Below are 26,603 nucleotides of genomic sequence, written 5' to 3' on the forward strand. Positions count from 1 at the left end.
TTGCTTTTGTCCTCTCTGGATGTTCTTTGCAAAGTAAGACTGGAACTGCATTCCATTTTGAGGCAAAGGATAATCAAAGATAAGGCAAGAAGAAATTCAGCATAAGTTTAAAAGCCACTAGTGATTGTCCTGGGCCATAGCTCCATTAATGCTTGACACCATTTTGTGAGTGCTCATCCTCCTTGAATTTTGGGAGGTACCTAGAAGTAGAACAAGACTTAAGATGGCAATTCCGGTATTAGTAACTGACCAGAATAACTCACAGTTTTTTCTAACTGTTGATTGCCTGCTGCCACATTTATCAGCTTACCTTTTTCTCATCAGGAGAAGGGGACAGCAGAGGATGAGATGATTCAATAGTATCACTGATGCAATGAACATGAATTTGAGCAATAGCAATAGCAATAGCACTTAGATTAATATACCGCTTCACAGTGCTCTACAGCCCTCTCTAAGAGGTTTACAGAGTCAGCATATTGCCCCCAACAATCTGGATCCTCATTTTATTGACTTCGGATGGATGGAAGGCTGAGTCAACCTTGAGCCGGTGAGAAGTGAAATGCCGAACTGCTGGCAGCCGGCAGTCAGCAGAAGTAGCCTGCAGTACAGCATTCTAACCACTGCGCCACCACAGCTCACTCTACAAACTTTGGGAGTGAATCGAAGCGCCCCTTCCCAGATTTTCGCAGCCCTAACACAATATTCTTTTTTCAAAAGTACAGGTAGTCCTCAACTTATGACCACAATTGAATCCAAAATTTATGTTGCTATGTAACATATTTGTTAAGTGAATTTTGTCCCATTTTACCACCTTTCTTGCCACAGTTGTTAAGTCCATCCCTGCAGTCGTTAAGTCAAGGACATGGTTGTTAAGTGAATCTGGGTTCCCCATTGACTTTGCCTGTCAGAAGGTTGCAAAAGGGGATCACATGACTCGAGGACAATGCAACCGTCATAAATGAGTCAGTTGTGAAGCATTTGAATTTTGATCATGTGACCATGGGAGTGCTGCAACGCTTGTGTGAAAAACGGGCATAAGTCGCTTCTTCCAGTGCCGTTGTAACTTTGAACAGTCACTAAATGAACTGTTGTAAGTCGAGGACTACCTGTATAACTGTGCCTCTCTTATGAAGTGGATCAGGATCCAAACAGACCTATGCCAGTCTAACCTATTGATTTTAAGATGCAACATAATTATGTTGTTTTAGTTCAACTTAAGTTTCTCTACATCCTGCATTCTCTGCTTCACTTTGAATTCCTTCTAAAATGTATTTTCAATATGCTTTTCCATGGTGCCTACAAAACCAGAAACCAACAAGCTGCAATATTAAAAGATAGACTTTAGGAAGCAAAACTCCAGCCCCAAGGTCTACAGCAGTGTTTCTCAATCTCAGCAACTTTGACCTTATGCATGCGAGCTAGTGAATTCTGGGAGTTGAAGTCCATCTATCTTAAAATTTAATAATTCTTGAAAGAAATATTGAAACACTTTGCACATATGCGTACAGAAGGATTTTCAATCTTAATTCCAGTCTCCCTTCTCTTTATCTACCTCGCTTGCTTTTAAATCCTTACCTCATCACAGTCATTGTTGGAGAGACGGGATGAGAGAGCATCCTTGTTCAAAGGCTCAATCACTGTCACCTCTGCAAATTCCTCCACGGTTTGCTGAAACTCTGGTAAGGACCGCCTCCCATAGCGCTTTCCATCCTTGATGTATTTGGGCTGGGCTTCAGGTGAAGAATCTAGAGATGAGATGGAATCCATCATGTTAAGAACAGCATAGACTGGTTTGTAGCCTGTCTGCAACAGCAAATGGGTTACATCAGTTGTTTCTCAACCGTGGGCCCTTGACAATGTGCGGACTTCAACTCCCAGCTTTGCTGGCTGGGGAGTTCTGGAAGTTAAAGTCCACACATCTTCAAGCGGCCAAAGTTGAGAAACAAAGGATTAAATTGCCAGAAACTGTTTTGAATTGCCAATCAACTAGGTGGTCCTATACAATTTATTTATTGAATATAAATAGATTAATGCAAGTCTTTTGTTCACCTGGCCGCTTACAGTGGGGTTGAACTGTAACACCTCTCATCTCTACAGTCAGTATATCCATTTTGAAAACACCACACTGGAGAAAGTTATTCCAAGGTAGCAATTTTGGTCCTATTTTCCTTGTAGTTTCTTCAGGGGTGTTCACAATGTGTTGGCTTTCCATTGTATGGCAGTGGCTCCCATATTGATTTTTTTCACCACCCCTCTGTGGATACCTCTGCTTTGTAGTGAAAGGCACTCCTACAGGAATACAAGCTGGGGCAGAGCCTTAGCATGGTAAACGTAAGCCAAATTTCTTCAAATGAAGAAGGATGGTTTCTCCCTCTACCATGCCAGTTTTTTATTTGAAGGAACATATCATATGAAAGAGCACTGAAAAAGAATATTGCTTTTGCTACAATCCATTCTACTGTACTAAATCTCACACAAAATTTAACTTCTGGAAAATCACAATCCCAGACACATCTAATGAGTTCTTTTTTTTAAAGAAGAGACTGGACAACCATTTGTCTGAAATGGTATAGGGTTTCCTGCCTGAGCAGGGGATTGGACTAGATCAGGGCTTTTCAACCTTTTCACCCATTGTACCACTTTTAGGATATGGCAATATCTGAGTACCACCAGTCGCCTAGCAAGGTGTCAAAAGCTTGATGACCCAAAAAAAAAAAAGGAAAAAAGTGATAAAGTACAGGTAGTCCTCGACTTACAACAACTTGCTTAGTGACTGTTCGAAGTTACAATGGCACTGAAAAAAGTGCCGCCCAAGCCACAGCCGAGCAAGACACATGCCTGCCTGCTTGGCGGCGCTCTTCCTCCTATCGGAGGTTTTCATTGTTGTGAGCATTTCTGTTAAAGATTGGCAGCGGGGGTGGGGTGGAGGGGTGTTTGGTTTTTATTCCCCCCGCCCCCCATCTGCTGGGTGGTTGCAGCAGGTTTTGGTCACTTCACATGACCCTGGGACACTGTGACCGTCATAAATATGAATCAGTTGCCAAGCATCTGAATGTAAATCACAAGACCCTGGAGAGGCTGCAACATTCCAGCTGATCGGCGCTTCTTCTGGGCTCAGCAGAAGCGTCAGGATCAGTGCTGCTTTCCAGCTGATTGGTGCTTCTTCAGGGCTCAGCTGGAGCCTGGCGCTGATCCTGGCGCTTCCACTGAGCCCTGACAGCCCGAAGCGCCAATCAGATGGAAAACGGCACTGATCCTGGTGCTTCCGCTGAGCCCTGACAGCCCTGTAGCTCCAGCCATCTCTCGCTCAGGCTTGTGCGGTGCTACCACCGGTTCAGCTCATTCCCCTCCCCTGCTACCACTTTTCTAGGATGGTTGCGTACCACCTGCCAAGTGCCAACGTACCACAGGTGGTACCCGCACCACTGGTTGAAAAGCCCTGGACTAGATGACCTCCAAGGTCCCTTCCAACTTTTTATTATATTATTATTATTATTATTATTATTATTATTATTATTATTATTATTATTATTATTATTATTATTATTATTATTATTATTATTATTCTATCAAATAAGCAGGAAAAATGCTAATGCAAAGTTTTATTTTCTTTTGGCCCTTCTTTTTTTTGTGCATCACTTACAACTAACTCATAAACTGGCACTTCTTCATAACAGCTGCATCGCAGGGTACTTTCTGAGGGAATCTCCCTTCCTCACAGCTTTATTTTATTGGATGTCTCCTTCTGTTACCTGCCAGCCAAAATATATTGCCCCCTCTCTCTACAAAAATGTCAGATGGTGAGTGTGGGGGAAATTAATTGATTCTGGGCATTTAAGTCTCTCAAAATAATAAATAAATAAATAAAAAATGAGAGGACTGTCTATGGAGATTCTCAGTCATCCAGGTATGATTGTCCCAAAGGTGCTTTTTTCAGGAGGCAACTGGACTTTCTTGTGTTTCTTTTGAAGATGTTTTGCTTCTTGTTCAAGAAGCTTCTTCAGCTCTGGCTAGATGGTGGGGAGTAGAAGGACTTCAGGAATGATTTGTGCTTCAGTTTGAGATTCAGACAGCACAGAATCATCCCCAACAGCCTGTGCCTGTTTTCAGCAGTGAAGGGACACAGGGCAGAAAACATCCTGCAGTCAAGAAGGCTCCACACACATTTGCATTTCTCAGGATACCCTGAGGACACAGGTAAACATCCAAAATGGTTTCAAGGACTCTCTAAAGGAATGCAGAGCACATTATGAGAAAGGCAGGGCTAGATGAATCAAAAGGTGGAATTAAGATTGCCGGGAGAAATATCAACAACCTAAGATATGCAGATGATACCACTCTAATGGCAGAAAGTGAAGAGGAACTAAAGAGCCTCTTGATGCGGGTGAAGAAGGAGAGTGCAAAAGTTGGCTTGAAACTCAACATTAAGAAAACCAAAATCATGGCATCCGGCCCTCTCAATTCCTGGCAAATAGATGGGNTAGTCAAGGCCATGGTTTTCCCAGTTGCAATGTATGGATGTGAAAGTTGGACCATAAGAAAGGCTGAGCGACAAAGAATTGAGGCCTTTGAACTATGGTGCTGGAGAAGACTCCTGCGAGTCCCTTGGACTGCAAGGCGTTCAAACCAGTCAGTCCTAGAAGAGATCAACCCTGACTGCTCTTTAGAAGGCCAGATCCTAAAGTTAAAGCTCAAATACTTTGGCCACCTAATGAGAAGGAAGGACTCACTGGAGAAGGGCCTAATGCTGGGAAAGATTGAGGGCAATAGAAGAAGGGGACGACAGAGAATGAGGTGGCTGGATGGCGTCACTGAAGCAGTAGGCGTGAACTTAAATGGACTCCAGAAGATGGTAGAGGACAGGAAGACCTGGAGGAACGTTGTCCATGGGGTCGCGATGGGTCGGACACGACTTCGCAATTAACAACAACAAAGGAATGCAAATGACCATCTGTCTACAAGCAATATAAATCCTTCCACTCCCCACCATCTAGTCCAGGGGTAGGCAACCTTGGCTCTTTTATGACTCGTGGACTTCAACTCCCAGAATTCAGAGCTGAAGAAGCTTCTTGGATGAGAAGTGAAACGTCTTCAAAAGAAACACAAGAAAGTCCAGTTGCCTCCTGAAAAAAAAGCACCCTTGGGTCTCAAAATGAAAGATACCAGGAAATAATTTCACAATACGCAGGTTGACATTGTGAAATATATCTTCTGCAAAGATACTATTTTAGTGCTTAGCTCATTGTGTGTTGCAAAAGGACCTACCAATATTACAGAACAGCTGTTCTGAAATTCAAAATTTGAAAGAAAAAAAGGATCTTGGGGGAAAAAAAAACAATATGGAAAAAAGAGAAGGAAGTGAAATAAACAAGAATGAATGTAGAGCAATTTCAGGAAGATAATTTTTTCCCGGTTTGAAAAAAGTCAGTAGATTAATCTCCCAACAAAATGAATGGAAAGTGGATACAAAAAAGAGGTGGAAGCTGCTTGGAAAAGAATGAATATAATCAGGCTACAGAGTATCGTAGAATTGTGTGGAATTGAACTACAAAATGAATTAGTACTATGCGAATACTGATTGAATATATGAGTGACTGGTATGAAAGAAATACACTGAAGTGGTTTGGTTGTACACAATGGCTGAATGAATGAAGATCAACTCATCAAGCAGATATATGAAGGAAAAGTAATTGATTGAGGAAGGACAATTGAAAAAATCAAAAATGAAAACTGTTGATGAGATTTTGAGAAAGAAAAATGAGAAGTTGAAAGACCAAAAGGCATACAAAGTGATGTACAGACATGGGGAAAGCAAGCATGAGTGACAAGAATACTTAGGAATAGTATGGTAAATTGTAATGAATACCATAGCTGTAAAATAGGTATAGCTGTATTTCCTTTTTTTGTCTTTTTCTTATTTCATACATTCAATTTCTTTGGCTTACTATTCTTTACTCTTTTTCTGCATTTCTCATATCATTGCTGATCCTGAAGGAAGGATTACATATCTCAATGTCAAATAAAAGCCAAAGACAGAGGTATAAGATATTACATTACATTATGCTACACTACATTATATTATATTATTATAATAAGAGACTAGATCTACATATAGATACAAATCCAAGATAAAAGGCAGTATTATACTCTCCTTGTCCATATGGCAATACATCTTTCATCAGTGTGGCTGATGGGACAGTGTCTGTCTATATATGTATGCACAAACACACCTCTTTTATTGATAACTCAAGGTGGAAAACATACCGAATACTCCTTCCTCTTTGTCCGATTTCCTCCCCCAAACAACAACACTGTGAGGTAAGCTAAGCTGAGGGAAATTGACTGGCCTAAAGTCACCCAGCTGGCTTTTGTGCCTAAGGCAGGACTAGAACTACTATCTCAAGGGTTTCTAGTCTGGTGCCTTAACCACTAGACCAAACCGACTCTCACTTCTTGCCATGCTACTTAAGGTAGCAAGTAGCATCCTCTGATGCATCATTACTACTTTCCAGAATCTGCTGCCTGAGGCAAGTTCCCCTCTTTAACAAATGGTAGGACTCGTTCTAACCAACAATTTCATCCAACATCAGACATTAAGATCTTATCCCGGAACCCCTGAAAGCTTCTGTCCTTTTGGTATTAAGCAAATGCATTTTTATTTACTCAATCCTTTAATCTCCCATCTGCTCTAAATGTTTTAGTCTTATTTTTAGCTTTTAATTGAGATTTATATAAATTCTAAATGACACTGACAGCTCCAACCAGAAAAAAATGAGGGTTAGTAAAGTTTTATTAAACATGACAATGCAAAAGAAAACTGACTATGGTGTTAAAATGATTGCATTCTCAATTCCAGGGGTTAAATAAAATATCAAAATGTATGAGCTACTTCACCAAAAAGTGCGTTTTAAAGTACACTGAATACACATCCGCAAAATACCAGTTATTTTATGCCATGTACTGTGGTCATGCTGATGATTAAGATGTGATTCAAAATTAGATGACATTTGATTTTAAGGGAATCCTGATGAAGGTTGCAGGGATTTAAAGCAAAGTAGCCAGAAGTATGTTTAAACATGCCAAGGAACGGACTAGGGACTCAGATCCAGCCTCTTCATGTCATCTTGAATACCCTTTCTATACAGATCCTGCTCAAGACCTTGTTAGTGAAAATGTATTCTTTAGGTTAGCTATGCAATGAATTATAAAATACACAGGAACAGAAATCCTTTGAACAGAAATCCCATCTCATTTCCCCTGGATTTCTACCCCATCCATACATATTACAAACCCTGGGGAATGCAAGCAAGAGCTTGTGTTTGAAGAAGGCAATTTTAACAAGGTTTCCTGCAGCTGGGAGTCTGGGCATAAAAGCCATAGGATGAAACACACAGATAGGAAAAATCAGAAACGAGTCAAGTTGATTAAATAAGACCCAAAAGAACAAAAGCAAACCTTATCATTACGATTAAAGCTGGGCTGCTGGCAACTGCTTCCCTACCACTATCATCTCTGGTATGTTAGCAAAGGCAGATTCTCTCTGTCCTGTTCTCCCCCGCCCCCATCTTGCTTTGGAGGGAAACTTATTAGGATGGTAGAAGAGATTCTATGGATATGTAAGGGCACTACAGAATTACAGCTGCTTCAAAGTATTCTGGGTTTTATTCAGTGAATATATACAAAAACTTGCATTAAATGGTGCCAACATGCCCTTAATAATTATCACCCTTGGACATATCGTCTCGATTTATACATTAAGTTACACCAAGTTTTTTTTTTAATCTATGAGTTGTTGAAAAAGTCATCATGATCTGATTCAGAATTAAAGCTAAGCCGTAATAGCTAGGGTTCATCTATCCCATCCAATCAAAATCAAACCAATATTGTAGCCTCATGCAAAGTTTGAAATCGGTCACAACAAAACCCACATCAATAAGCAGGTATCTTCCACATAATTTGTAAACTGCAGAATCATCTTGCTGAACCCCACCTATTATGGCTTAGCTGTTATTTTAAATAAATTCTTCTACTCTGCCCAGAGTCACATTGCTTTGAGCTAGGTGGCCATATAAATGCCATAAATACACTGATGCAGATGTTATCCCAGAAACTCTGAATTACTGCCTAGTGTGTGAAAACCTAATGAAGAGCACACCAGAGTGGATACCGTAAAAACTTTTATTCTGCACAGAAAAAAGGACACAAGGTGATCTCTTCCAAAACTTGTACGTCTCTCACCTTTCTGTCCACAATTCTTATAATGGACAAGCAGCATTGAGTCATGCTCTTGTATTAGTATCCTATAAGTGATAGTTTTCACCCCACTTAGCAATTTACAGTTATTAATCAGCCATTTGATGCTTTGTCCAGCAATCCCAGCAAATCTTTCCCATATATTCATACATTGTACTGTATATGAAAATAATTTTTCAGACCACAATTTCCCTTTCCTATATCTAAGTTCCTTTTTCCATCTGCATCTGCCTTGTCCCATAATATGGTTGGGGTTATGTGTCTACAAACAGGAATATAGAATATAGAATATCAGAGTTGGAAGGGACCTTGGAGATCTTCTAGTCCAGGGCTTTTCAACCAGTGGTACGGGTACCACCTGTGGTACATTGGCACCTGGCAGGTGGTACGCGACCATCCTAGAAAAATAGTGGGGGAGGGGAATGAGAGCGCCGCCGGGCGGGCAGGCAGGTGTCTTGCTCGGCTGTGGCCTGGGGGCACTTTTTTCAGTGCCATTGTAACTTCAAACAGTCACTAAGCAAACTGTTGTAAGTTGAGGACTACCTGTGCTTCATCACTTTTTTCCTCTTTTTTGGGGGGTCATCAAGTTTTTGACACCTTGCTAGGTGACTGGTGGTACTTGGATATTGCCATATCCTAAAAGTGGTACAATGGGTGAAAAGGTTGAAAAGCCCTGTTCTAGTCCATCTCCCTGCTCAAGTAGGGAGTATACATTTCAGACAGGTGGCTGTCCAGTCTCTTCTTAAAAGCTTCCACAACTTCTGAAGGCAAGCTTTTTCACTGGTTAATTGTTCTCAGTATCAGAAAATTTCTCCTTATCTCTAGGTTGGTTCTCTGCTTGATTAACTTCCATCCCTTGTTTCTTGTCTTGCCTTCAGATGCTTTGGAAAATAAGTTGATTCCCTCTTCTTTGTGGCAGCCCTTCAAATATTGGAACACTGCTATCACATCTCCCCTGGTCCTTCTTTTCACTAGACTAATATTAAAAGATTAATAAAATAGGAATATTTCTACTGGGCTTGCTTTTTCCAATCTTCTTTTCTAGGCCTTCATGTATAATGAAGTGTTTATTCATTTTTAACCTTACACATAGCTAGGATTGCCATGATAATAAAATTAATTATTTGGAGTAGGTCCTTGGGCATCACAGAAGAGTACTAGATGTTTTGAAAAGGTAAGAGAGAATATTGAAAGAGCGAAAGGAAGGAAAGGATTATTTTTCTAGGCCCCTCTTTCCTCCTGATCAAGACTGATAGGGAGGCTGGCACAGACAGAAATCTAACCACCCTCCTCTTATTGTGGCTTTTCTTAAATATAGATTTTCTGTCTTAAACTGAAATGATGGACCCCCAAAGATCACTCCATGGGCAGAAAAACCTGCTTGATGTCAGAGGCCTTGGGCTCCTGCCAGCATTGCATCTGGAATCTAGCTGAGATCAGAGGCAACTGTGGTGTGGGCTGAGGTGGGGGGCTTGTGGGCTTCAAGTGCATGAAATCAGATCTCAGTTGGCTCTTTTGTGGGCTTCCACCCAGCTGATTGACTACAGCCCCCAATCAGCCATTGCTGGAGGCTATGCTTTGTTATGTATCAGCATTCGCCCGCCAAGGCTTTTCCAATAGGACAACCCCCATCTTCCGATATTAACTTTCTTCACACATTCAGCTTGGGGGGGGGAGGGGCCGTGGATGGAGGCCGAGCAGCTGTGGGGAAAAAAAAAAGCTCTTGATTTCTGAGCTAGCAAGGATCTGGCCATGAAATATTTATGCCCATCCCGCCGAGCGATGATGAGCTTCACATAGCTTTTATTTTTCTTTATCTTTTTCAAAAAATCCCTCAGACTGCAATGCCAGAGATTATAAAACAGTCATACATTTAAAAGGTATTTTATTTATTCATAGCTTTGATCGGTTTGCTTGCCAGATTTTTCCCAGAGTGGCTTTTCGGGAGTAATGCAGCTTTTCCAAACCTGGCACTCGGCCGCGTTGTAGGTCCCAGGAGGGTTTTAAGTGTGGCTTTTCTCTACACTGGCTGGGAATTCTAGGAGCTGTATTGTCAACACACCTGGAAGAGAGGCAGAATGGCTAAGGCTGCCTAAAATCAACACAGATTCCCCTAGAAGCTGCTGAAATGTTATTCTTCATAGCAATTAACAGGACAAATGGAAGTGAAAAAGCTCATTTCTGGCTGTAGATACAGGGAGTCCTTAAGGTACGACCACAATTGAATCCAAAATTTATGTTGCTAAGAAAACAGTTGTTAAGTGAGGTTGGTCCCATTTTATGACCTTGCCACCATTGTTAAGTGAATCATTGCAGTTATTAAGTTAGTAACACATTTGTTAAATGAACCTGGCTTTCTCACTGACTTTGCTTGTCAGAAGGGCGTAAAAGGTGATTGCATGACCTTGGGACACTGCAACCATCATATATACATACATGCCAGTTGCCAAATGTCTGAAGTTTGATCACATGATCCCCATGGTCAAATGATCAAAATTCAGCTGCTTGGCATCTGGCATGTATGTATGTCCCAGAGTAATGTGATCACCTTTCTGTCCTGTCCATTGTACTCTGTGCTGGGCTGGAGATAGTCAAGGCAACTGTGTTCCTGCTTCTCTCCTACCTTTTCACATAGGGCCTCTGCAAGAGTCAAATTCCAATCCATCAGCACCTCAAATTTGGCAACAATGGTTAACAGGCATTAAACGGGGCATAGACATATTTGGGTAATATTGAAAAACTGAGGAGGGTTGAATGTGCTTAGCATCTGGATGAAAAACTGCAGCTTTAGGCTAAACTGGGAAGTTAAAAAAAATATTGCTGAAGATAACAATGGAACAACAATTTTCTATGGTTGCTAACAATATTACATAGATTTGTCCCTGGAGCTGACCTTGACTCAAATAAGATTTTATCTTACTAAACAGATACGTAGCTCAGAACAAGCAGATATTGTATTTCAGAAGAGCAATTGTATATGTTGACATATTAGCATGCTCATCCAGTGACAAAGCCACTAAAATACCTAATGCTAGAGATCTTGCTGGGCGGTTCCCATTCATAGGAGCACATGAGGGAAATACAGAGGCAACCCTACTGAATCAGATCAAAAGTCAATCTAGTCCTTCTTCTCAAGCAGAATATACACTGGAGAGCTCTCTAGATAAGCAAATTTTAGTGATGGTTTTCTAAAAGAGAATTTGCAAATAGATATATTGACCCCATTAGAAAAGAATATTTGTAGCTCATAGTTGAACTATGGGGTCCTTGCTGCTCTCTGAACTTGATTGTTTTCTCGCAGATGTTTCATTACCAAACTAGGTAACATCATCAGTGCTAGTAGGGAGTGGGGTTTGCTCTAGTTTTATATATTAGTGGCTTGCCCAACACTGACAGAACAAGCTCAGAAAGATTGCTGAGAAGAAAGTTGACAAAAATCTGGTCAACTGAATTGACACTAGATAAGGACTAACAGAATTTAAGGGGGGGCTGGACTTGGATCTCTTGTGGCAGTGCAAGGACTCTAAACTAATGACGCATTTAACTCCACCCTCCAGCTCTGCCTGCCCTTCTCCTACAATAATATAATCATGGTTTTCACACCTTGTATGCAGAAACAGTAAGACATTGGAAGGTTTCTGATGAATAGCACAGCATTTGTGGACTTCTAGCGCAATGTTCTTTTTTGCATTTTTGCACAGGTTTCATTCCTTTATGTGTGCATGCGCACATATGTGTATATGTATATTTATATTCAGTTTTCTTCTCACCAACCTTTTGGGTAAGTAGTTATCACAGATGGCCTGTACTGTCATTCTCCTCTTGTTACTCTTCTCCTTCTCTAATAAATGTCATAACTGGATCTCTTCAAAGAATCCAAACTAATACATTTCATAAACCTTTACTTGTTTTCCCAATGCTTACAGAAACCCATGGTTTAATTATTATTATTTTTCCTTACATAAGCAGCATTACTTTTCTTTAGAAGAATTTCACAGGTGCAACTAATAGCATTGTGGTTTGAAAATACACTATACCAGGGGTAGGCAACCTTGGCTCTTTTATGACTCATGGACTTCAACTCCCAGAATTCCTGAGCCACCCATGACTGCCATTATTGAAGCATTGGGGTGGGGGGGGAGCCAGCGTGCTGGGGGGAGTTTCTGGGAGCTAAAGTTCACACATCTTAAAGTTGCTGAGATTGAGAAGCCCTGCTCTAGAGGATACCACAGCTCAGATAAGTTTGGTTTAACTCTTGCTATACAGGAGGGGCACCACCTCTGCTCTACTGCTGCCATATCAAAACAAAGGAAGGAAAGCACATACAGCAAGCTTTGGGAATTCTTTCCAACTCTTTTACTAGCAGTAGCCATAGGAGGCATTTGTATTTTTTCCTGTGTAACAAAACGATGTGGCCTATTTGCACATGGATATCTTTTTGCCCTTCCCTCACATTGCTCGATTTATATCTGTACGCATGTACAGTATATAGAGGAAAGACATCATATGCTCCATCGACCTGTGAATGGGGAGAAGGAAGAGGGGCATCTCCCTCTCCCCTAGGGATGCATTGGGAGATTTTTTTTCTTTCATTTTTTCTCCCTTCAGCTTCTGGCTAGACTCAACACTTTTTCAAATTCTTTTACTTGTTGGCCACCTACTCACCCTATACCAGATTTGTTCCAATTCTGTTTTGTTTCAAAGAGTTATCCCTGCTGATGGACTGGGTCACAAGACCCTTTTCATAATTTCTTTCCAAAATATTGTTGGGTTGGAAAGAATAACAAAACACCCTCACCCCTAAAACAATACGCAGGTGGCTGTTAACAAAAAGCATCGCTTTGTATGTAGTCATTTTATTGTAGGAATGCTGGATACATGGAAAGTTTTCAAAGGGCAGGAAAAAACACAGCATACAAAGAACAATAAAAACAAGAGCAAGTCTGAGACAGACCATGAATAAAAAAGAACAGAACAAGATGAACCAAGGTCAGTAACCACATGATGTCCACCGAGCTGAGAAAATGATAATATGTTAATAAGGCCTTGGCTCTATTCCGATGTTATTTTTGTGTATTCAGTCCAAAATGTAGAATGAAAAATGGCCCTGCTCTTTCCTATTTTTATTGGTGTTGGTAAAGAAGACAGTGGAATCCTTGGTCCCCTCTGAGTTTAGTTGCTTGCTTGCAGACGTTTTATTGGCTAGTTGGTTTCATGTACCTAGTTGGCTAACAAAAAGTCTCTAAGCAAACAACTAAACTCAGAGGGGACCAAGGATTCCACGGTTCAATTTTAAGCTATGTATATTCTTTATATTGAAGAAGACCATTGTCATCCCACAGGTGCTTTTCCAAAAGGCAACTGGACTTTCTTGGTCTTTTTCCTTGAAAACCCAAAGGTGCAAGTGGACTTTGTTTTTTCTTGAAGGAAGTTTCACTTTTCATCCAAGAAACATCCTCAGTTCTGACTGAATGCTGGGGAATGGAATCAGAACTGAGAATGCTTCTTGGATGAGAAGTGAAACGTCTTCAAGAAAAAAACAAAGTCAACTTGCCTTTTGAAAAAAACACCTTTTGGGACAACCATGACCTGGATGACTGAGAATCTCCATAGACATTTTCCTTGAAAATGTTTCACTTCATCAGAACTGATGCAGCTTCTTGGATGAGAAGCAAAATGTTTTCAAGGGAAAAAAACAAGAAAGTCCAATTGCCTTATGGAAAAGCACCTTTGGGACAGCCATAAGCTAGATTATTAGAATCTTCAGAGACAAGACTGTCTTCCTGTTTACAGAATGGTTGCCTACAATATTTAACATCTGAATACCCACCAATGGTTCCATGTGATCTGGAACTAATTCCACATGGGCTTCTTGTAGATTTGCTGGTCAAGCAATGTTAGAACTACCATAATGAAAAATCAAGACTTCCATGAGCAGAGTTTGAACACCATGCTAGCAAAGATGATGGTTCCTTTGAGAAAATGATTCCTATAAAAGTTTTAGCTTGAGAGTGAGTGGTCTCTATAGTCTACAGCAGTGTTTCTCAACCTTGGCAGCTTGAAGATGTGTGGACTTCAATTCCCAGAATTCCCCAGCCAGCATAGCTGGCTGGGGAATTCTGGGAGTTGAAGTCCACACATCTTCAAGCTGCCAAGGTTGAGAAACACTGGTCTACAGCCATGGGACAATTATCTTCTCCTTTTCCCACTCTCACTCATTTTGGGCTGGCTGTTCAAATGCAACACAAATGACCAGTTGATTGACTAAATGAGTTAGAACTAGGAAGTCTTACTTCTTTGATTAGACCACATGTTAGCACTTCAGAAACTTCAACTTAAAAAACCCGAACCGAGGATCTCCAAGTTGCAATCAGAAAACATAAAGGAAAGAAACCCTACCTAGGGTTTTCGATGCCCCAAATGAATCTTCTTTATTTGCCCTCTGGTAAAATATCTACTCAACAAGATGAATCCAGTCAATTTAAAAATATTTTCTGTGCAAGCACAAACATCTAGTTTTAGCCTTGAGGACTGGGCAGAAGAAATGTCCCAACACTCATTCTTTTCATTGCAAACTACTGTCAGGTTTAATCAACCTGAGTAGCTATTTTTGTAAGCAATTACTAAGTACAGTATGCTGCAACCCTTATCATTATACTGCATTTTAAAACTTATTTCTTTAAAACAAAGTCAGCTTGGCTGTCTCTTCAGTTTCTAAAGACATCCAGAATATTTCATTAGCATTGCAACAATGATGTTTTAATTTTAAAGCCTATTTTAAAGCGTAAAAAGTTTAACTTCATTACATTAAGCTAAGCTTTCATTTTACACACTTACTCAGAAGCCCTTGTCTCAGGAAAGAAGACAGTACCTTTAATTCTATAGTTCATGCCCAGGAGGCTAACCTCCATTTATTATTATGTCTCTGTCTTCTTACTTATTCTAAGCTGATCTTTCTCAATCTCAGCAGCTTTAGGATAAGTGGACTTCAATTCCCAGAATTCCTCAGTCACCTAGATCGGGGCTCAGGAATTCTAGGAATTGAAGTCCAATCATCTTCAAGTTGCTGAGATTGAGAAACACTTCTCTAAACTGTCTTTTGATTTGCGGACTCATTAGTGCTAGGCATTTCCAAACTTCAGTTATTTTGTGCAAAAGAAGCATTTCCTTAACAATGATAGACTATAGTGTTTTTCTTGTCAGCTATATTTAATTTTTAGTATTGTGATTGCAATTCATTTTTAATTGATTTAATGATTGCTTACCACCCTGAGTCATACATCTGAGAGGGGCAGTCATACAAATTGAATAAATACATTTTAAAAACTCTGATAGATGGTCAAAAATAGCTTTATTTTGGCAAGCCTGGAATATCAGCCAAGAAGTCTCACAGAGCCTGTCTCTGAGATCATAAAGGTGAATGCCAGAATGCAAAGGAAAAGAGTCATATGTTATACCCTGAAAGAAAACAACTGTAATCACATAAAAATTGCTTTCCTACGTTCCACTAAGCCATAGTTTGTTTACTGTACTTATAGTTTGTTGACTAACTCTCAAATGCTTATAGTATTTTTTACTTAATACACTACATCGAATGCAAGCAAATGATGTTAAAAGTTTTATACATCTTGTGACCTAGTTCCAAGTAACATAATATGGGGAATTAAATACTCTACAGGTCTTTGGAACATCTATTATTGAAGATATGTGGACTTCAGCTACCATGCTTTTGGGAGTTGACGTCCACATATTTTCATGTGGTCAAGGTTGAGAAAACTGCCCCAGTTCCTAAGAATCAGAACTGCAACAGTTTTCTTTGTTCTAGAGCTGTGGTGGCTCAGGGGTTAGGGTGCAGTATTGCAGGCTAACTGTGCCGACTGCCAGCAGCTCAATCCTGACCAGATCAAAATTGACTCTGCCTTCCATCCTTCTGAGGTTGGTAAAATGAGGACCCAGATTGTTGGGGGCAATATACAGACTCTGTAAACCACTTAGAAAGAGCTATAAAGCACTATAAAGCAGTATATACATCTAAGTGCTATTGCTATTGCTTTTACTTCTTTGGAGGCCATCATACCTTCAACTTAAAGTCCATACACCTCCAAGTGGTCAAGTTTGAGAAACACTGGATTAGGGATTGGCCCATGAGCACCATGTTACATGCAACTTCCTCCAAAATAGTTGTAAAAATTAAATCAAAGTATGTTGTGAGTAGCTGAATTTGCTTGATATCAAGATTTTCAATTTCCATTTGCTAACCAATCAAAACCTGTTAATCTTTTGATGAATTGACATGTCCCTCCTTCTGCTTGCAGCTACTTCTCCTTAATTGTATATAAACTAAGCAGAATATTTATATTATGAAGCCACCAGTTCCTATTTGGAGGAGAATTTAGGGTAGGAAATCAAAGCAACCTGGCCCAAATGCTGCTTCACACTTCATTATAAACACGGAAACTTTTCTAAATGAATTTTGGTTGCACTATGTTCTTCTCATTTCCTGCTGGTTGGCAGAATCTCAACATTTCCAAAAGAGGTCTTACCTGGTTGCTGAAAGGACTCTTCATTTGTTAATGTGCTAGACAAGATGAGGATTAGTGCATCTTTAAACTGATCAAAGTGGACCTTAAAAAAAAAAAAGGAATTATTAGTACCTTTGGTATACTGTAGCACAATGTGCCTTACCACTACTTGATGCCAAATTTGGCTTATTCCAATTATTGGAAGTGCCTTCTCCAAGTCTCACAAAGGTTGGGAACTTCCCAGGAAACCCCCCCCCCTCTAATCTACTCTCCCATATTTTCCCATTGATTTTTCCAGCAACTCTTCAACTCCAATTCTTTTTGTATAGTATTGCGGAGGTCAAGACTAAGCAGCTTCTTCCCTTTTTACTGTCTTATGGTATTTGCACAACAGCTGACTATGGAAGGGCACTGTGGTTTGTTCTGAATTGAAGTCTCCTTCCCTGGGCTTAAGCTGGCAAGACGTAGGGCTTCACACTACATAGTAACCTAGTTAAGTGTTTTATGCAAATATTGTTTGCCAATTCAATTTACTTTCTCTCTAAATTGAATGATCGCTTCTCTGCTTCTGGAGATAATATTTCAACAACTATAGCAGCCCTAAAGTTGAGTTCATACAACATGTTTGTCATCAAACCTGAATCAACAAAATACAATAGCTGAATTGACGCAATGTTCCCTGCTTCCTCCTTCCCCACATCCCCTACAATCATATTGTGGCTTAAGGCAGTAACCTGCTCCACACAACTTACTAAGACAGTGGCTGACACAACAAGGCCCTTTTTAGCTTAGCATATGCTAAAGCAATATGGACCCATTCTATGAATGCCATTTGTGTATGTGTCTACATGCACGCAAACAGTGCCACATCAATAAATACTTCAGAACTGAACATGCAATCTAGCTGTACAGATCTTAGTGCATATCACAAGAAGTAATTAAAAGCATCTTGGGAATCAGCTCAATTAAACTTCATAGCAGTGGCCTCATTTATACGTTAAGAACTGCCATTCATCCTACCAATATTTCAAAATGCTGGTGTACTTAAAAGAAAGCAGTTTGCAGAGAGGAAGATTTTCCTGATTAAAAAAAAATACCTTGACATTTAAAATAAATGAGCTTGACTATAAGAGGAGGGAGCGTTAGATTACGCAGGACTCTGTGCACAGCACACTGTGCATTACAATTAATCATGGGGGGTGGGGAACTTGCAAGACCTAGTTATCTACTCATTCATAGCACACTTGCACTAACTAAGAAGTGTAACACAACAGCACACTCACCAACATTTAACAGAAATAATCAGGCACATTGGGTTTAAGATGCTATTTACTTACTCTCAAACTTAGGTGCTAGTAAACTGGAAAAAAAATTCCAAATATTCAAAGATCTGATAATTAACAATTAAACCAATGGTCACAATTAGGAGAATGTTAAATATTTCAAAGGGTAATGCATAATTTTTGACCTCAGATGCTTTCAGTATTCACAATACTTTGAACATGTTTATCACACTAACTGTTACACGCATGGTCAAGTAGGCTAATATTACGATCACATTAATATTATTTCTGACAATTTTACACAAGATCTGAGCTAAAGGGTGCCCTCAGCTTCAGAATCAGGGCTGTCCATAGGAAGAATTAAAAAAAAAGTTCACTAACTCTAACCTATAAAGTTGAGTACATGCACCATGATAAGCCAAAATGTAGCTTGGTTTTGGTTTATTATGTAGGATGAATCCAGTATTGTGCTTTGTAAACCATAGTTTATAGCTTACTATTTTAGGTGAACAGATCAGTAATAATGTATTGGACTGCAGTTAAAACAAATTAAGGCTTGGCAATGAAGCTATGTTTCATCACATTCATCACATTTATTAAATAAATCATATTTGTCTAGATTCATCAATATGCTAAGACAGTGGTGGCGAACCTATGGCACGCGTGCCAGAGGTGGCACTCAGAGCCCTCTCTGTGGGCACATGTGCCATTGCCCCAGCCTTGCCTCTCCCGTGACCCCCTCCTCACCAGCAGCCCCCCTGGAGGAGAGTTACCGCCGAGCGTGGCCCACACAGAGCAGCGCAGCCAAAGACATGGCAGCCAGGCAGCGTACACAAGACTCTGCCCTCACACCCCATCCTGCATAGTTGATGCTGCGGGGCGTGCGCAGAGGACATGGCCGCAATGGTGCTCCTAGGCTGCCTGGGCGATCTGCGGTGGGCCCTGGAGGTGGTGAGTGGCCCTACGGGCAGATGAGATGGGGGCAGGGCAGGGGGTGGAGCAGGGGCGGGGCCAGTTTTTGGGCACTCGGTCCCTAAAAGGTTCGCCATCACTGTGCTAAGACATCTTAATCTGACTAAAAGCAGCTTTCTAAGGTCATTCTCATCTCATTTTAATTTTCAAAAAACAAAGTGGCAGTAAATAAACCATGGGATGCCATGATGAAAAGAAAGAATTCTGTTACTGAACATTTTCATTTGTTGAAATATCTAAGAGAGATCATTTCATTAATTGCAGAAGCCAGGAATCAAAGGGAAATTGCTTATGATGTCTCCATAAACAAACAGGAGACTTAACATTGGTGATAAAGTTCAGTCCAGTCAGTTATAAAGAAAGAACAGATTGAAGTATATTCTTTTCCTTTATCAACAAAACATTCATGCCTTAAAAGAAGACAGTTGAAATACAACCAGCTAAAATCTTAGAAGTAGCTGAGCATCTCTCCTACCACTTTTCTAAAAACTATTATCTCAGTAGAAGAGAATATATGTAGCTTAGGGTTGCCTGGCCAATTAACCCACTATAGCACAACCACACAAGCTAGCACTGTCATATATCAAAAGCATCTCAGAAACAACCAACAGACTATAACAACCATACAGAATCACTGTAGTACACATACCGACTAAAGTAATCCAAAACTCCTTAAATAAACCAAAGGCCCAGTACAGTAGCCCAGAAGAAAAAAGAGGAATCATCTGTAACATACACTTTAACAGCCACTATGTAGACAGACAAGCAGAAGACTAGCACAACATATCCACAAACACCAACTTGCAGTCATAAGACAGGATGAAAACGTCTTAATCTTACAACACGTGGGCAAACTCAACCATATTATCAACTGGGAAATTGTGAGCATCCAAGCTAAATTCAGGAATTCCTGGAGGCTCGACAATCAGACAAATCAGCCATCAACAGACACATTGAAATAAATCACATTTACACATTACTAAAAAGAGACAATAAAAAAGGAAAAAGAAGAGACCAGGCACATTCAGCAACTCACACTTAGATAAGGAGTAATGCTAGACAAAAGATCTAATCAAGGAACTATCAAAGAGAAAACAACACTCCTACCACATTGGCAGGACATATTTTTGTAGATAAGCAGGGAGCAAACCCCACCTTCCTCACACTGATGATGTTACCTAGTTGGGTAATGAAATGTCTATAAGCAAACAACCAAACCCAGAGAGCATCAAGGACTCCTTTATTTATTATGCAATTGGACTAAATTTTAAGGTAAAAAGAAAAAGGAAAGGGGATGAGAAGAAAAAAGAAAAAGAAAAGGGGATGAGAAGATAGAAGGGTATTTTGTTTGACGGAGTAGAAGTGAACATTTCTCTGTTGGGGTTGAAATTCCTTCCTTGAAATTGCAGCTGCAAGCAGAACAGATGGCCAGGGTTTGGATCACACGAAGCAATTTTACCGTGACTGAAGCTCAAAGGGAAGATTAAGAAGAGTGAATTTAAACCAAGTTCAGAAGGGGTGGGGTGTGGAGAGAGAAACAACATCACAATTTGATAGGGCGATGTGAGTGGAAAATGGATCAAAGTTGCCCAGCATAGGCTTTGTTGCTCCTAATCAAGACTCTAGCAATTGGATTCATTGCTATTTTTAACACTGGATTTTTGTATCAATTCTTTTCTGAAATATCCTTCTGTTCCTGGAATGCAGTCTGGCCCACATGGACGGATTACAAGACATGTAAAAGCCAGGCCATTTTTGCCATTAATTAGACACAGGAACAGTGAGATGCTATTTTAAAAACTATGCTCTGAACCTGTTGTAGAATATATCAAATGTAGACCTTGCACCATTGTTTTTCAGAATAATACATCTCACTCTACATATTCAATTGAAAATATCTTAACACCTTTGTGCCTCGAGGCGTTTCCCCAGGACTTAAAAATCAGTTTAGGGGAAACATTACACAGCTCACTATTGGGGGAAAAAGTACTAGAATTATAAATGGGATTTAGTATTAGCCTGGAAAGGGCCTCTGTGCTCTAAAGGAGTGCTTTTCAACCAATGCCATAGGATATTTCAGCATGTGCCGAAGGGGCCATGGAAAAGCAAAGCGTATTATAGTGCAAAAACTGTCTGGTTGGCTCCAGAAAATGCATCAGTTACTGTCCCATGCGTGAATCTGATCATGGGATTTGACAAAAGAGGCCCCAGGAGAAAACAAGATCAGAAAGGAACTACAGAGATAGTCCTCAACTTACGGCCACAATTTCTGTTGTTAAGGGAGACATTTGTTAAGTGAGTTTTGTCCCATTTTATGACTTTTCTTGCCACAGCTGTTAAGTGAATCACTGCAGTCGGTAAGTTAGTAACCTGGTTGTTAAGTGAACCTGGCTTCCCCATTGACTTTGCTTGTCAGAAGGTTGCAAAAGGTGACCACATGACCTTGGGACACAGCAACAGTCACAAGTATGAACCAGTTGCCAAGTGCCTGAATTTTTATCATGCTGCGAAGGTCATAACTGTGAAAAGCGGTCATAAGTCCCATTTTTGTCAGTTACTAAGCAAATTGTTGTAAGTCGAGGACTGCAGAACAAATGTTCTAAACAAAAGCATTAAAAAGTGGCTGCACTCTATCCCAATATAGAGTTCAAATGACACCAATAAATATATTTCAGGTTTTCCCCAATAGTGTGCCTTCCAGTTCTCTTAAGAGAACATGGCTGGCTGGGGAATTCTGGGAGTTGAAGTCCACCCGCCTTAAAGTTGCCGAGGTTGGGAAACACTGTCTTAAGACTAAAATTTTGCTAGTCCAACTTAGCCAAAAGACACCATATCAGGCATGATTGCTGAATAGGCTTGCCTGTTCAGTGCAAAAACATTGCCAGTTCCAGACCACAGCAGATTAAAATTTGAAGCACAGTAGCGCGGAAAGCAAAGACAGACCAAAGAAACTTAAAATATTACATTTTTAATGTTCCCTTCAAAGTGTTTGTGATGTCAGTCCCTCTGGGTTTTCTGGAGTCAAAAAAAAAAAAGCCCAGCTTCTACTTTGAGAGTCTCATTTTTAAAAATGTATGAATCAAAATTTACACAAGGTGATGTTGAGCTTATAAAGTAGGAAAAGGTTAAAAAAAAAGGTTACAAGTAGTGTTTTCATGAGACCTAACTTGGAGCTGTAAACCTATCCTTCTGGAGCTGGCAGCATCAAAATCAAATGAATAAATAAAATCTCTCCATTTCCCAGGTAAGTTGGGAGTGAAAGGTCCAGGAGTCCCAGCAGGCATGACAAAATTCCAGAGTACTAGACCCACCATATTTGGAGGAACTAATTTATAGAAAATAATTAAAGTAACTTCTGAAACTAAATTACAGAAAGCTACTGCAGCGTCTACATTGTTGTTGAACCCAACAGCTGTTTGTGCAGAGCTGTCTGAATTGCTGCATTTAGACAGACAAGACAATACTGAGTATCCTTATTTATATGGAACGCATCTAGGTTCTAAGAATAGAATAGAATAGAATAGAATAGAATAGAATAGAATAGAATAGAATAGAATAGAATAGAATAGAATAGAGCTGGAAGGGGCCTTGGAGGTCTTCTAGTCCAGCCCCCTGCTCAAGCAGGAGAACCTTCTAGAGCATATAGGCTCCACTAGATGCAATTGATGCATTCTGTTCTCCAGCAGGACAGTTCTGCTCTTCTCTGAGATTTTTACTTGGGAAACCTGATTGGTCAAAGGAAGAATGATTAGGAGAGGCTAAATCAGATAACTGACAGGAATCAAAACCTACCATTCAGAGGGAGCAGCAATCATGTGAAGTGTTGAATTGAATGGCAGTGTGGAGAAGAAGTGTAGAAGGTAATCCACACATGACTAAAAATCAATTCAAGACAAGTAGACTAGACCTCAAAAAAAAAATTTCTTTAAAGCTAAATCAACACAATCACTTAAAATATCTATGCTGCTGGCATAGGAGAAGGTAATGTCTTTGGAAGGAGTTAACAGATGATACCACAAGTCTCAATTAGAGCACAGGTACAAAAAATACAGCCCTGTAAACCTATACATCTCACCCACATCATCCCTTGGGTGGAGGAAGACCAAAGCTTTGACTCTAGTTTTGCACTGCGAGTGGTTTTAGGGGGAAACCAGGATGTGGCAGGGTATCAGCTCCTTCAAAACTTCACCCAAGGGTAGAAAATGTTTTCACCTGGGTGTTTCTCCAAATACAAAGGCACACGAGATGAACCAATCATCACTGGTTGCGAAGCTGCCAGATTTAGGGCCTGTATCTGTTGCTACACTACCTAGTTTAGGACAATAGTGTCAGAGGGAGAAACAAAACACACAGAAAATTCTCCCATCCACCCATGTGAGTTCCCCTCTATGTTACCTGGATGAGCCTCGTGGCCCCAGAAGTCGAAAGAGATGGATTTTATTATGTACCTAGTTTAGATTCATCTTTTTCATTAGAGGGCATTCAGGATGGTAAAGCAAAAGAAACTCAGAAAATTAAACAGGTGGTAGTATTAGCAGGGTGTCATATACACCGGCAGTTCGGCATGTTTCCCCAAAGATAGCTAGTGCTTCATTGAACTTCTGAGTGATGAATTTGTTGCGTGCCAGGCAGCAAAAGGAAATCTTGGAGATCCCATTTGAGAAGAAGGGTTACTCAGAGCCAGTGTCCTTATTAACACAATGGAGGCCCTGCACGCTGCTCATCATCCAATCCCCTCTTTTTCCGTGCAATGCAAACTCCCAGGTGCCCTTCGAGATACAGACTCTTCCCTCAGGGAGGCTGGAGCACGCCAATCCTCCCCCCTCCGTTCGGAAAGAAAGGATTTGCCCATTTTGAGCCAGAAAGCTCCTTTCTTGCTTCTTCCCTGCCATTCCCAGAGATTCACTTCTTAACATCACAGACCAAAGTGAGATTAATTCCAAAGGAAAAGACAGAAAAGGGGCTTTTGAGTGGAGTAAGCGTGGGCTTTGTCTTCCTAAGAGAGATTGTTTTAAGAATACAAAGGTGCAGGTGCATTCACACAAAGGGCCAATCATGTAATAAATTAAGGACCCATAACACAATGGCCATAAAATTATACATTAAGTGGAAGGAGCTGCCTTTCTTCTAAATGCCTATTACGAGAGGTGGGGAAAGAAAACGAGAAATTGTAGATGTAGAAACACAAGAGAGAGAGAGAAAGAATTCACTCAGGGAGATAAGAAATCTGTTATCTCAGCCTTCCCCCAACTTAGCATAATCCCCATGAGTTGCAGAGCAACTCCCAGTATTCCCGGCCAGTATGATTATACTTGCTGGGTGCAAGGGAACTGTAGTCCAGGGAGGATACCAGGTTGGGAGAGGAAGATCTATTTTGTGGGATGTGCTTCAGTATGATTGCGTTCACAAATGACGTCAGGAGGTTTCAAAAGAGTTGAAAATGCAATAATTGCCTAAGCCATTTCATGGGCAGCAAGAAACTTCCTAACAGAGAAACTTCCTAACAGTGAGAACAATTAACTAGTAGAACGGCTTGCCTTCAGACGTTCTGGGTGCTTCATCATTGGAGATCTTTAAGAAGAGACTGGGCAGCCACTTGTCTGAAATGATATAGGATTTCCTGCTTGAGCACGGAGTTGAACTAGAACAGGGATCCCCAATACCTGGGCCATGGCCCACTACCAGAATTGGCCTATTCGGAATTGGGCCACATGAGTGGCTGGCTGGAGCGCATGTGCACACAGTTCAACTTGTACAAGTGGCAGGAGCGCACATGGCCCAGTTCCTCTCTCCCCTCCCCCCCCAGCTGGGTTGCCAAGCCACAAAGGTTGGCGACCACTGGACTAGAAGACCTCCAATATAATGGGCTGACTATTCATCCCCAATAGAAACCAGCAAAGCACATTAGCATCATTTGCATATTACACTACAGTCACGGATGTCCATGGGATAAGATCAAAAAAATCAAGTTGGCAATCATGATGATGCAATCAAACTCCACCTGTTTTATGTGTAGCACCCTGACTGGACCGCACAGGTAGTCCTGAACTTAACAACTGTTTAACAATGATTCAGAGTCACAACAGCCTTAGAAAAAGTGACTTATGACCTGTTATCATGGTTGCACCATCTCAGTGGTCATATAATCAAAATCTGGGTGCTTGGCAACCAGTTCACATTTATGACCAGTTGCGGCATCCTGTGGCATCCTGCAATTTGTAACCTTTTTTTGCTGCTTTCTGGCAAGAAATGTCCATTGGGAAAGCTGGATTTCCTTAATGACCACTGCAAACATTGTTTCAAAATTGGGTTTGACTTGACTTACAACTGCAACAATTTATGATAGAAATTCCAGTCCCAATTGTGGTTGTAATAAAGGACTACCTGTAATGATATTTATTGGGTTTTAATTTTGTGTGCTACGTGAATCCATTAACCTACAGTCCAGTGTGGTTTGTAAACCATTATTTATTACTATCATATTTGATCTCAGTCACAATGGTACCCGTATGGTGACGTTATGATTTGACATGGCATTTATCTTTTTATCTCTGAGCCTTTCCTTCTTTTATTTCTACTTTGTTCTTTCCTTCCATTCCAATCTCCACTTTCCCTCTGGATCCAAGAACACCCTGCACTGACCCACCAGTCCAGATTTTCCAAGGTTGGGAGAGACAGCTGTGCCCATCTACAGAGTGTATATGCTCTTACCCGCCTAGGGAGACCCTCCTGCAGAAGGGTCTCCTGCAATGCTCCTGGAGCTACTTCTTCAAGATGCAGCACGTGGCAAAGTTCGGTCAGTTCGTCCTCCCCCAGAGAGCCAGTGCCAGTGACATCGAAGCTGTCAAAGAGCTCTTTCAGATGGGCTTCGTACTGGTCTTGCTCAGCTTCATCCATCCCATAGCCCACCAAGCTTCACTGTTATGGGGAGGGGGGGGAGAGAAAAGAGAAGAAAGTCACAAAGAGAAATAGCAACATTCCCGTGCGAATCCTAGAGAACAAGCAGCTGCAGTTCTCGACTACAACCAAAGAACCTCACAGAATATGTTTCAGACATAATACTAATCAGGACTTGCACTCCCAACCGTAAGTAAATTGTATTTTATGCAATTCTCATCTCCATTTTCTTTGAGAAGCCCAGCATGTTCTCCTAAGCAATGGATTTTTCCACAGGCAAATGTGACTTTAGATATTATATTAAGTCACAAGCTGATCAAGCTATGGCTTGCAAAATTAGCTTGAAGTGGTGATAATAGATCTCGGTTTGGCTGTCTCTCCCAACTCTGGCTTAACTAGAGCTATCCTTTCCAAACTATGTGTTAAATCAGATATTTTAACAAATTATAAATTGTTGTGGGAAAACTGCAACTTTATGTTATTCCGTGTTTTTGTGGTAATTTAAGGTCTTAATAGACTTATCACAGTAGTATATCTTCTTATGACCCAGATGTATGAACTCTTATTTGCAGTAGAAATTTATTTTGTTTTGCTTTCTCTCTTTCTCCAGACATTGGAATCCATAGAAGTAAACAACTATCCCATCAACTTTACATTTATGGAAGCAATATATATA

The 26,603-nt window shown here is 40.5% G+C and overlaps 1 protein-coding gene across 1 annotated transcript in view; it reads right to left on the minus strand.

Annotated features, from left to right (window-relative positions):
* NIN (ninein) overlaps positions 1–25,938 on the minus strand; it is an 88,732-nt gene extending 62,794 nt beyond the window's left edge. The window contains exons 1-3 of the mRNA XM_029285401.1: positions 25,742–25,938; positions 16,797–16,878; positions 1,576–1,745 (exon numbers count right to left, since the gene is read on the minus strand). Of these exons, the coding sequence (XP_029141234.1) occupies positions 1,576–1,745; positions 16,797–16,878; positions 25,742–25,927 (438 nt within the window). The 5' untranslated portion in view covers positions 25,928–25,938. The remainder of the gene's footprint in view (positions 1–1,575; positions 1,746–16,796; positions 16,879–25,741) is intronic.
* Between the last annotated feature and the right edge of the window lie 665 nt (positions 25,939–26,603).

Source organism: Protobothrops mucrosquamatus, unplaced genomic scaffold (genome assembly GCF_001527695.2).
Source record: "Protobothrops mucrosquamatus isolate PMUCROS unplaced genomic scaffold, P.Mucros_1.0 scaffold1609, whole genome shotgun sequence".
NCBI lineage: Eukaryota > Metazoa > Chordata > Lepidosauria > Squamata > Viperidae > Protobothrops > Protobothrops mucrosquamatus.